Raw genomic sequence first — 13,157 nt, 5'->3', positions numbered from 1 at the left:
CGCGAGGATGACCAGGGCGGACGAGGAGGTCCTACGGCGATAGTCTTCTTGCCATCCGCGGAGGCCAGCGGGGAGCAGGGTTGGGAGGCCCTGCCCCTGCATTGCACAGGCCACCGCAGACGGCAGATGCCCCCAATGCTCCGGGGCATCACCGTGGAGGTTCCCCGCCGAGGGGGGATCGAGGAGGGGTCCGCTTAAGAAGCGGACCACCACCGGGGGAGCCGCGGTTGAATCCGAAAGGGACCCCGTGGCTCTGCACGGTGCTGGGGATTCGTCATCATGACGTTCTCCGGTACCGTGTTGAGAGGAGTAGCATCGTGATATGTGTGTGGGTATGCTCTTGGGGACCGACATAGTCTCCAGAAGAGAGTACCACATATCCCCGCCGTCTACCCATTTTCCTCACGATAATAATAAAAAAAAGGTTAAGTTAGGTTTAAAAGAAAAACATTTTCCTCTCAAAATTACTTTCGAGGTTATGAAAATTCGAGCAAACCTTTTTTCCTGGAAAATGTCATTTCCGACTACTGATAGGTAGTATAGTATATATTTGTGTTAATCCACAGAATGACAATTTCCATCTGGAAATCTATTTTATTTATTTATTTAATAGTTTATTGTACCTACAGGAAAAATACAACAAGTCACAAAGAATACAAGCGAAATTAAAAACAAAAGGTTCTGCTTATTTCTAATAGAAATTTCTTCCTGCAGACCTAAATATAGGACACTATAACTAAAAGAACGGGCATATGTGCACAACAAAACAAGAACAAAAAAAATATAAAATTATTAAATTATATAAATACTTAGATAAATACATATTTTATAATATAATACCTAAGATATGGATGGAATAGTAGATAAATAATGCTCTTTAACTCTCACTTAAAAAATAGCTAACGATTTACTTTCGTGAACAGTAATAGGAAGTGCATTCCAAAGTCTGACCGCATGAACAGTGAAGGAGTGAGAATAGAAACCGGAATTGAAGCATGGAAAAGATAACTGGGACCTAACAAGAGAGCGACAGGGCTTATCCTGGGACATAAGGAAGCTGAAACGCTCTTTCAGGTACCCGGGAGACACAGGGTTATGTAAAATATTGTAAAGAATGGAGACAATATGCAAATTCCTGCCGAGACGGATGGGAAGCCATTTGAGCTGACTGCGGAAATGTGAAATTCGGTCATATTTACGAAGCCCAAAGATGAACCTTATCCTTATACATAGGTTTTGCAGTCGTTCAAGCTTATTTAGCAGTTCTTCAGTAGCATCCAAATAGCAGGAATCAGCATAGTGAGCATTAATGATTTTTGATTATCTTTTATCATTGCTCCTTTATTTTTCGAAGTTTAGAAAACTATTACCTATTAAAAGATTTGTAATTAAGTAAGTATTGCGATAAGTTTATAATTTATTTTAGTTATTGAACTTGCGTCTCCTAATTAAATAACAATGGCTTAGCAAAATTCGATATCTCAAGAAAATTAGAACCTTTATATGTCAAGGGTGGTTGAAACATTTTTACAAATACGGAAAAGTTAATTTTAATATAAAAGTTAAATTTAGATAATAGATTTAACCCACCCAGTATTACTACATTCGAAATGACAATGTTATAGAAGTTCAGCATTCGTGAGCCAACCTTTAGTCTAGCACATTGACGTAAATGTAAGTACATAATGCAAAAAAGTCTAAATTCAAAGAAATAGGTATATTGCAAGCCGTAATAAGAGATGATTAATATATTTAAAAAAAATTTGTTTAACAGGTTCTACAATTTACTTTGATGTTAATCAAAATGTTATTTAACTTTATTTTCCAAAGTATAAGACGACACACATATAGACACATTCTTTAGCAAAGCTAACACAGAGTCCCTTTGGTAACCTATCACAAAGTCGAAATTTTTTTGTCCGAAATAACGTTTGTTCGAATTTTCATTACACCGAAAACCGAATTATAACGAAACAGTTGTTATTTCAAGATATGTTGAATGTTTATCGCAAAGACACGACTAGGTTCGGTTAGGTTAGGTTTAAAAGAAAAACATTTTTCTCTCAAAATCACTTTCGAGGTTATGAAATTTCGACCAAACGTTATTTCTGGCAAATGTTGGCATTTCGGACTACTGATAAGTAACCAGTACTATTGCATCTGTAATTTACTCAGAGAGTAATTATGGCCGGGAAAGTCAGGGGTGTATGCTAGTGTTATCTTGTTTTCGTAGAGATGAGAAGAATTCAGCGAAGAGATTCACTATATCACCACCCGTGGTAGCCACACAGTCGTGGAAATACATACGATTACTATTGTGATATTATTAGTAACTCCCTCGCTCTTCGTATACGACCAAAAGGACATCAAATTATTTGATAAGTCTTTTTCAACATTAGAAATGTAAACTTTAAAACAGCTTTGCAGTATGGACCTCACACACAAGCGTAGCATAGAGAAAGTATCATAATCTCTAGGATTTTCAAAACGTTTATATAGGCGATGGTGTTTGGGCTTTTGTTTATGGATCCTAATTAAGCTAGGTGAAAACCATTCAGGATAGTCCGAACTACGGGTTTGCGTTTCTGGGGTATGTTGATTTAATAACATCATATAGTTGATTGTAAAAAAATTGGTCACAATTGAGCAAGCCAGCATAATGACTACCAATCAATATCAATAATATTATAGTGGACGATGTGGACTGTATGAAATTGGAGTGAAGATTCTAAATAAATGAGCACAAAAATGATTGAAACATCGTTCAAATTTATTATTAAAATGTATCATTTTATTAGTGGAAAATATTAACTACGAAATGAATACAAATTACTATAAAAGGTCATTATGTAATAATAAAAACCCTGTGTGTATCTACATACCAATTAAGTTGTTTACACATTGGGATTTTACAGAGCGTCACGTTACAATACACTTTTTTATATATACACTTAAACTTAACACTATGTACCTATACAAAATAGTGTGCGATTCGTTTTCAATAATAATAAAGGAAGAGATCAATGATCTATTGTATAGATCATTGAGAGAGATACATTAATAAGATATTATTCAAGTCGATATTCTCGTGCTGACAAGTATCAAAAGTAGTGTTGTTCCAAACAATTGCAGTACCGATGTAGTGAATGATCATTTGCCATCGCATTTTGTAGGATAAGTTCGTATTTATCTTGCTTTCTCAATCAATCTTCCAATCCTTACTTTGACATTGACTAATAAAGTTTCATATTAATGGACATAATCATGTCGGTCATTTCATACGATAATTTATAGAGACGTCAATAATCTTGGGGCTAGTCGTGGTCGGGTAGTTTTCTTGATGGCAAAATGATTCTTCACTGCATCTGTCAATTCCACCATAGTTTAGGCTAGCACTCCCTTTGCTTTAAAGGTTTTTATAAAAGGTGCTTTAGGGTTGCATCCCATTTACAAGTACTGCATCATGACTGCATCCATCCGCGCTAAATAAGTGATTATTATATGGGGTGTTGCTAGCATGCTTCTGCATCAAGTGGGGTCCAGCTCTTAAACATTAATAAGTCGCATAAATATCAGATTCGCGCCAGTAAAAAGCTTTTCAGTCCTCAATATCAAGGATTTGCTTTTGCTTAGTAACATAGACAACAACTACCACCACAACGACAATCACATTTTGAGGAAGACTTATACAAGTACAACTGCTTTCATCGTCACTTTGGCAGTTACAACGATTCAGCATCGGAAGAACAAAATTTGTCACTCCACTCCTACCAGCTTCTAAGATATGCAAGTCATTGTTCAAATCTCTACTCCTCAGCATAACCATTAAATCTCTTCCCCTGCACCTTCGTACAAGAAATTCCAAAGTGAAATTATGTCTTCTAATAGATTCTGTACTAACATGCAAAGTGCGACCTTTTTCGCTTGTCTTCATCTCTAAAGAGACTTTTTGGTTGGAATTTACACGTTTAGCCTTATCCATGTAATGTACAGCTACGTCTCTAAGTTTGCATTCATAGCAATCACAATCGAATGTGGTTCGGTGGATTTCTCTCGATTTTGCGATTTGGAGAGAATCGAAAGATTCTTTGCGAGCTATATCAATTAGAGAATGTGCTGTGTGAATAGAATCGCGCACGGCCAAGTATTTATGTCTTTGTGCGAGTTGCGCCGGCGTGATGGCATTATCATCGCGTGCGTTATAACAAGCACCATGCAATAAGAGAGTACGTCCTATATCTACATACCCTGCCTTCATTGCAATATGCAATGCAGTTTTACCTCCAACTTTAGTTTTTGCTTTGACTATAACTCCACTAAACTCTGACGTTAGAACGCTGCGTAGTTTTTCCAAATCGTTTGCTTTTACGCTGTCGTACAAATCGGCAGTTGATTTTAATATACTCATTGTTTCTAGTATCTCTTGTGAAACGACATCGAAGTAAGCACCCATCATTAATAAATTTATAATTACCACTTCTACATTATCCTTTGTAGTGACATACTGCAAAGGCATTTTATTTTCATTATCTGTGATATTTGGATTCGCATTATTTTTTTTTAAGAATAGTACTGCATCCCCGTTATTTTGGATAACAGCGTGGTGCAGACCAGTTTTACCAGTAGAATCTTGCATGTTTGCACTTAGCAATCCTTTTCCCAGCAAATATTCGGATATATTCTTGTATCGATAAAGAATTTGAACAAGAACATCCTGACTAAGTTCCATGGTATCGATTAGAAGTTTCATAACGTCAGGTTTCAAACTATTTATAAAAAACAAAGTAGTTTCGTGCACCTCACAATCGAGTACTTCGCTCTCATCAAAGTACGCCGGGATTCTTCCTCTGTTGTCTCTTATTGTAATATCAGCTTTTTGCCTTATCAAGACGTGTACTTCCGTCCATTTCTTTTCTGCTATAGCGTAATGTAACGCAGTTTTCCCTTCACAGTCCTGAGCATTCACTTGAGCATCCCAAGTTTCTACAATCTCTGCCGCTAATAACGAAAGGTTATGAGATGTATTATGGTATAGGCTACACAGTCCTGGGTCTGTTAGTAATTTCTTTCTCAGTGATGTCAACTGATCAACATTAAAATGATTGTCTGAAATCATACCTTTCTCGGCAAACATATGCTCAGTGTAAAACCCTATAAGATCAAACTCTGAGTAATCACTTAAGCAAGTTTTATGGTTAGGATTATGTTGCGATTTATTCATATTGATTAGTGCATAATGCAAAGCGGTTTTACCAGTACTGTCTTGAGCGTCAATTTCAAGAGAAAAATTATAAATAAAATTGTAAATGCACCTTTTCGTGCATTTACGTTGTGATGCCATGATGAGAGGGGTTCTTCCATTGATATCTCTAAATTGTGGTTCTGGAGATTTGGTTACAAACTGATGTCCCGGATAAAGCAATGTTTTGTTACAGTCGTGGCACAACACGGCGTAATGAAGGGGCGACCACTTAAAAAGTTTATCCGCAACAAGCATTGCACTACTATACTTTTCGAAAATATCTATTGTTTCATCGTAAACCAAACCACTGCAGAACAGCAAATGAAAAGGCGATCTACCGAGATCATCCTTGATGTCTGTTATGTTTTCAATCTCCATAATTTTCTGTACATTTCCATTTAAAGCAGAGTTGAATAAGGGGGTGTAATATTTGCTTTTTGATACAACTTCGTAGTTAAAGAACATGAAGACAACAGATGTTTGCCATGTGAATTCTGTAATAATTTTATATAAAAAATTTGTAGCCGCTTTACATTTATACCCTTTTGAATTTAATATGGTATCGGCTAAGAAATGAGCTGCAAGGAATTCTGCGTAAGTTCGATGAACAAAACGCGGTTTACCATCTGCAAATTGGTAAATAATCCCGGTTTTTTCTCCTCCTATCATGACCTCTTCTTTTAGCTTTTCACGATCGTCTTCACACACCAACGCCTCAGGTACGTCCTCAAAGAGTACTAATAACGCTAACTTACCGTTATCTTTCATAGTTTTCTTCTTTTTTTCTCTAAATATAGATCTGTATTTAGGGGCATCGACATCAGTTTCCTTATACAGAATATCTTCAAATTTGATTTTAAAGAATTCGTTGTAGATAGTGTAAATTGAGATTTGTGAGTCTACATCATTATCATTTACGTCTATTACTTCGGTGAGGAATTCTAGAAATCGTTTTTCTTCAATTACAGCAAGCATTGCAATGTGCAATGGAATACCCATGAAAGTAGACATGTAGTTTATGTTATTTTTGTTAAAGTGTTTAAAAATGGTTCGTTCCAGGAAATCCACGAATTCTATTAATTTAGTCAAGCTGATTTCGACTTTTAATTTTATTTTCCAAAAATGTAGCAATAAATACCGTTGCTCATCAACAGAAAGAGGTTCCAGAGTGTACGAAAAAGTGCTTAGTTTGTCTTCTAGTTCGTTTACAAGATCGTAAGGACGGGTGGTTATCCATATCTTCGAAACTTTCATAACTTGAAGCGTTTGTACCAATCGAATGACCTTATCGTTGTATTGTGGGCTTATTTCGTCAAATCCATCGAGTAATAAAATAATATTTCCTTCATTATAAAAGTGACAAAATATCGAGATCCTTAATAATTCGTTAAAAGTTGCTTCAGGACCAGCGCTTAACTTTAAGTCTCCATTTTCAAGGACAGTAATATGCTTAGAAACGTCATCGTTACGGTCCTCAGAAACTAGTCGTCCTGCTTTATAAAGAAACTTGATTGATTCATTAATCATGTCATCTTCATCGAAGTCGTCTAAATCCGCCCAATGATCGACTAGACTCGTTCTAATACATAAATATTCTGGGCTTAAGGATTTGGTATTAGTTTCTAAATGAGAGAGTACTATAGACTTGCCCATACCGGGAACAGCATTGACTATTACAATTTTGTTATCAACGTGTTCACATATCGCGTTACAAGGATTAATCCTGACTTTCCATTCCATATTTAACCACTTTCGTATTTCAGAAAGTCTTCCTTGAGATTCTTGCCATACATAAAAGTTGTCCTCTTTTACTAGCCAATGTACGTTTTTATCTTTACACTTTTGACAAACATTGGAAAACGTGTCTCTGCTTTTAGTAATGACCAAAATGTTCGTTTTATCTGTCATTGTTCTTTCACCTAAATTATCATTCAAATCGCTTTGTCTTACTATTTGCAACTCTGGATTTGCAGTATTGTCTACGTCTTGATTATCATCGGCGCTCTGGTCAGAAATTATATGAAAATCGGGTTGGTGCACTATTTCTGTTTTTAAAAACTTACGGAGCGCAAAAGTACGTTCAATATAGTATGCTTTAACGGACTCGTACAGTACATCAGCTGGTGCACTTCCTAAGTCCAAGTTCCCATTGATCAGTTCGCAAAGTGTACTACCACTTAAGCGGTCCATTAAAGTTATATCCAATAATGTACCCAAGCTAAACTTTCTATTTTGAAACTTGACTGTTGCTGTCTTTAGCAATTTTTCTTTCGACTCTTTACTTAAATCGCCAAAACTATTTTCAAAATCGTGCAATTTCATGTAATTCTTTTGGTTTTTGAGTCGTGCAATGCAGTGCACTAAAATATTCTCACATGCCACTTGCTGTTCTTTCGCGGCCATCACTACTAAACGTTTTTTCATATTATTTCCTACGATTTCCACAAGCTTTTGCATTAAATTAATTTCGTTCTCTTGCAATTCTGAGCAATTATTAATTTCTAGAAAAATATGATTATTCGAAAGTGATGTGAATGCCTTTATGGGACACAGTTTAGAGCCGACTTGCAAGCTCAGTTTCTTGAGTTCGCCAAATATAAAATCTTGGTTAGAAGACCTCGATTGCCACAGTTTAATCTGAGTTAACAATCGATTTGTATAGCAAACGCACAAGATTTGCACATCATCATCCGTCATAATTTTTCTTACAGCTCCTATAAGATGACCACTGGTTTTGAAAGCATATCCACAATTTTCAATGTGAGAAACATTAGCTAAACTTGAACTGGTTTGGCCCCAACTTGCAAATTCTTGTTGAACGTAATCAAAGAATACTTTACAGTCTTCGTTAGTTAAGAAACGCCCTTCTTTTGTCTTTAACCAGTCCAGAATACATGATTGTAATCTGCTTTCTACCCATCCGCTTTTATCCATCATCAAGCTAATTAACTCGCCAATTTCTTTCTTTATTATGTCCTTAAGTTCTTCATCATTTGGTTGATTCGTTGCAAGAACAAATTCGTCAAAAAAAGATTCAATTTCCGCCTTGGTAGAAGCGTCAGTTTTAAGTTTTTTAAATTTACTTGTGAGAAATGTTTTCGCTACTTGAAACTTTGCATTTTCTTCTGTTAATATGTGAATAATTTCCTGTATGCCTTCGCATTCAATCACTTCAGCTTTTTTTTCAGGTAACCTTAATGTTTCATTTTCTCCGTTTTTAACTTTTTTTTGCCGTGTTTCTAAATAACTTTGCAGAAAGATATTTCTGAAATCTGAAACTTCCCCATCTTCTGGAACTGTGTTTTTCAAAAAACTTTGTTTGAATCTAATGTAGGCTTTGTTGCCGATTGTGGTTATGTTATTCCCATCGAGCACTTTCTCTAAAAGCCAATCGCGATGTTTTTTAAATACCTCTTCAATTATTATTGCATTATTACTAGCAATCGTCTTGCCAAGTTTCGCTGCGACAGTCGACCGCTCTATATTTTTCTCCAATAGCTCGACCAATTTCTTATAAAGAGGCGAATCTTTGAGAATTTTAAAAAACTTCGGATGTCTAGGCAACACTTTAGGATCAAAGTAAAGAAAGCCATTTTCAGCAAATGCATGAGACGGAGAAATTTTTTCAAAGTTCTCTAAGACATCATCGTCTATATTAACAGGCGCGTAGATAACAAACTGTTTTACATCCCCTTTAAATTCCTTTGTCATCTTACTCATGATCTTGCGGTACGATTGAAAATATTTTGGAACACTAAAGTCTCCGTTTACAATATCAGTGAGATCAATTTCTCTAATTTTTTTATCAAGATTGGTCCTATGTTTCGCCTGTAGGAATACAATGCCATTGGTTGTAGCCGTCTCATATTCGAAGACTAAATCGTCGAAGGCTCCTGCAGAGGCAACTTCCGTAGCTACACGAAAAGTGCAACGGGCGCGTAGTCCTCGATTAATAAATAACATTAGGAGTTCTATCTGATAGACAGTACCAGGTACACTAGTCTTAATTCCTGCTCCTGAGTAGTTTCGCCCACTGGCAGTGAGAGGTCCCTGGTTGGTTGATCGACATTGTTCTTCCATATTGAGCTCCTTGTCCATAGTAAATGTTTATTTATTAATGCTCACTGCTTTTATCTGTAACAGAAAAATCACATATTTTTTACTTCTCTACAACACACACATAAACGCACACTCACGTTTCATTTTAGTCATGAATAGATTTTAATTATTTTTGTTACTTTAATTTTATTTTTAGTCTTTGTTTAAATTCAGTTTATTAAAAATATGTTTGCGTTAAGGAAGAGAGATGAACTAGCAAGGAAAGGGTCGGAGACGGACGCTGTAGGACCAGAACCGATAGTGTCCCTCCCCTGCCAATGGTCCAGAACAACTATACACAAAGATACAAAATCTTCACATAATAATACATGAACCACCCTTACGGTTTGTAGACAGGCGAGGGAAGCAGTCCCAACGCTCAATGCCAGTCTATCTCGAATACTAATTAAACTTAAAAGGCAAGAGCTTCGCACTCTAACTGCCGACCTAACGGGTCATGGTCCATAAAAATAAACACCTTTTCAATTTAGGTATCACAGACAGCCCTCTATGCAGAGCGTGCATGGAGGGGAAGGAAACGGCTGCGCACATCCTACTTCAGTGCTCCGGCGTGGCCAACTACAGGGCAAAGTACCTTGAAGTGCCAAGGTCGCACCCCGAAGTCTTCAGCAAACCAAGGAGGCTGCTGAGATTCCTGGAGGAGCTTGGGTGGCACGAGTAGGACCCTGCACCCACCACACGCAAAATAGGCGCTTTGTCGTCGAGTTGCGGATACCAGCCCGTTGCACCAAGTACCAAGTAAGTAGTAAGGAAGAGTGGGACCACCTGACACACTTATTTATTTAATTAATTAATAGGTTGGTCCCAACCTCAGTCTGTAGTTGATGTCGACTGTATTTTGAATAAACATTTTTTTATTTTGATTTGATGCTCTAAAAGTCCGTCAAAGCCTTATGTAGGGAGTAAAAAGTACACGGCGGTACTTTTACACGGCGGCTGTCTAAAACTATTAGACGGCCTCCATCCTCGATTGGCTTGCACACCGATTTTCATGGGGTCGCCATCTCTGAGGTCACGAGTTCGATCCCCGGTCGGGTCAATGTAGAAAACTAACTTTTCTATATTGTCTCGGGTCTGGGTGTTTGTGGTACCGTCGTTGTTTCCGATTTCCATAACACAAATGCTTATATACTCACTTTGGGATCAATATAATACAATATCTTACTTGCGTTCCACAATGGTATACAAGATGTTATATTATAATAGGAAGTTCACACATCGTGGACCCTTTCGGGCACAACAAAACAAGGGACGAGGGTAAGAGCTGTTTTCAAATGCAAAAACGTTTTGTCAAAGAGTTCTGTTCAATAATTCTTTAATATCATAATAGCATTTATTTATTAATAATTCTTTTAGTTTTTTTTAATGTTCTTTAGTTTCGTTTTTGAGTGCATCAAGTAGTTGATTATAAATTTTTATAGCCATGACATGTGGGCTAGAGGAATGTAGAGTTAATGTTGACATTGGAAGCATTAATCTATTTATGTGACGTAATAAAAATTTTAATGGAATGTCTCTCAGACTATGGAACCCTTTTTTCCATTCTCTATGTAATGTCTTGACGGCGTTCAAAAAAATTCAGAGCAACGTATGTGCCATAGTTTTTTAATTTACTTCGAGTGACCTAGACAAACTCAAGCAGCCAGTAGGTACTTGCCCTAGTTTGTGTCAAAAGTTGAATACCTAAGTGAAACCATTGAGTTGTTATTTAAATCTATGAGTGAAACAAACAACAAGAACAACACTTAAAAATAATCGCAAAGACAAAAACGATATAATTATAATTTAGGTACATTATAACCTAATAATTACGCGTGTCAATATTCCCATAAGGACCATAATTTATAATATTAAAAATAATTCATAAAAACTGACACTGGCCGGAACCTAGTGGCCGCCATTAAGGAAATAATAATAAGTTTAAAGTTTTCCTTTTCAGCTAAACTTAAAATGCGCGCTAAAACAATTTTAAGTTGACCATAGACTATATAAGTTTTTAAAACAAAAAAGTTATTTTTTGTTTAGTGAGTGGTAAAAACCGCACGTATTTTTTGGCCAACCCAATTAAAGTAAATCAAGGCTGGATTCGAACCAGCACTTTCCAGCAATCCGTGATAGATGCTCTAGATGGATTGCTGGAAGGTGCTGGTTGGATTCCAACAGAATCCAAGGAATTTTTCTTAGTGTTTCGATCTTTTAGTTAATAATTATAACAAAGTAGTAGAGTAATTTCATAAAAAAAAAATTGAATATCATTACAGTAAAACATCGTAACAGTCAACAAACTTAAAAATTACACTCTATTTACTATTTTGTGAGTATGTACAATTTGATTTTACATCTTAACTAAAAGTGTTTTTTCTACACACAATGTCATAAACCCTCTATGATGTGTTCAAAAAGCGCAAATTACGACCAGCATAAAGATAAACTGTTTTGTTAGAACAAATTTCTTACCTGTCAAAATGTTATTATTGGTCATCGAGTATATAACCCTTAGAGGATGGAAAAAAAATAAAAGAAATATAACCCTAAGGGTCGTATTCTAGAACTCTACTCAATGCTCAAGTCAGGATTTGAGTATGGTTTAAAGCACTCGAAATCATACTCAAGTCCCTGCCATTAGGGTCGTATTTCCAATACTTGTGTTTCCAGTGCAATCCTGACTTGAGCATTGAGTAGAGTTCTAGAATACGACCCTTAGACTTTTTCATCCTCTATGACATAACCAGAAATAGAGACGTAATGTCATTTAATTTGTTTGAAAACTATTCTGCCATGTCATACTGTGACAATCCGATAATTCGAAACAGTTAACGGGTGTCATCAATTGTTTCAAGTCAAAACGACCAGTTAACTTGAGATTTGCTATAATGGACGAAAATTGAAAAATTGATGAAATGTGATTTCGTTTGTTTTGTAATTAGATGTTTTACTGTTTTTACCACACCACCGAATAGAACAGCACGGCATTGTTAGAGATATTATCTTTATTACAATAAATATACAATATTTTTGGAATATACGGAGACGGTACACACAGGTCAGTTGTTGGCGCTGTACTATTTCAGCTTTCTAATTTTTAATTTCAGTGCAAACGAGAGTTGATATTTTGTAAGTGATGTATCACTGATGAGTTTCCAGGAATGTATGGCCCTTATTTCGTCCCTATTTTTGATTATGTACTCGATGTTATTGCTTAATAATAACATCAAATTCGATTTTATTATTACTTTCAAATTTCGAATATCTCTGAAAAACGAAACGATTTGATTGGACCTCAATTCTAATATCAGTCGAGATGAAGTTTTATTCGAAATGAAATGTCAATAGCAAACAATTTTGGCAAATTTCACACGTTAGTACTTGATATGGAACGATATGATAGTTGGGGCCAACTCTAGTTTGTCTATGAATTATATACTAGTTGGTCTATGAATTATATAAAAACTACGGTGATTCGCTCTGGGCCTTTTGGAGGGAAAAGTGTCGTTTTTATTTTGACTTTCAATTATTTTGTGAAATCTAGTTTAAAGTGGAATAGGATAGTGCTATTGTGCCTTAATCGAAGATTAAAACGCGAAATTATACGAATCTCGAACTAAAATACCCGTATCGGCCCGTTCTAAGGAATCCCGAGTCAATCCAAGCACGCCGCCTCAAATTGCCTATCCTCTTTGTGGTGGCCATATTTACAGAAATATAATTAAACGTTTATGTTTTCGGCTGAAGGACTTTGTTTCCATGGCCAGCAATAAATTTAAAAAAACTATTTCATTATCAGGGGGCCAATCGC

The 13,157-nt window shown here is 36.1% G+C and overlaps 1 protein-coding gene across 1 annotated transcript; it reads right to left on the bottom strand.

Moving 5' to 3' along the window:
- Nucleotides 1-3,320: 3,320 nt before the first annotated feature.
- LOC113238052 lies at nt 3,321-8,034 on the bottom strand. The gene has a single exon (XM_026474774.1). The coding sequence runs from the start codon at nt 7,937-7,939 to the stop codon at nt 3,599-3,601; it is 4,341 nt and encodes a 1,446-aa protein (XP_026330559.1). The 5' UTR covers nt 7,940-8,034; the 3' UTR covers nt 3,321-3,598.
- Between the last annotated feature and the right edge of the window lie 5,123 nt (nt 8,035-13,157).

The sequence above is a fragment of the Hyposmocoma kahamanoa genome, unplaced genomic scaffold, assembly GCF_003589595.1.
Source record: "Hyposmocoma kahamanoa isolate Upper Pololo Valley unplaced genomic scaffold, ASM358959v1 94094, whole genome shotgun sequence".
NCBI classification, from domain to species: Eukaryota; Metazoa; Arthropoda; class Insecta; order Lepidoptera; family Cosmopterigidae; genus Hyposmocoma; species Hyposmocoma kahamanoa.
Note: the sequence above shows the minus strand (reverse complement) of the source record. Positions and strands in the feature narration are given on the sequence as shown.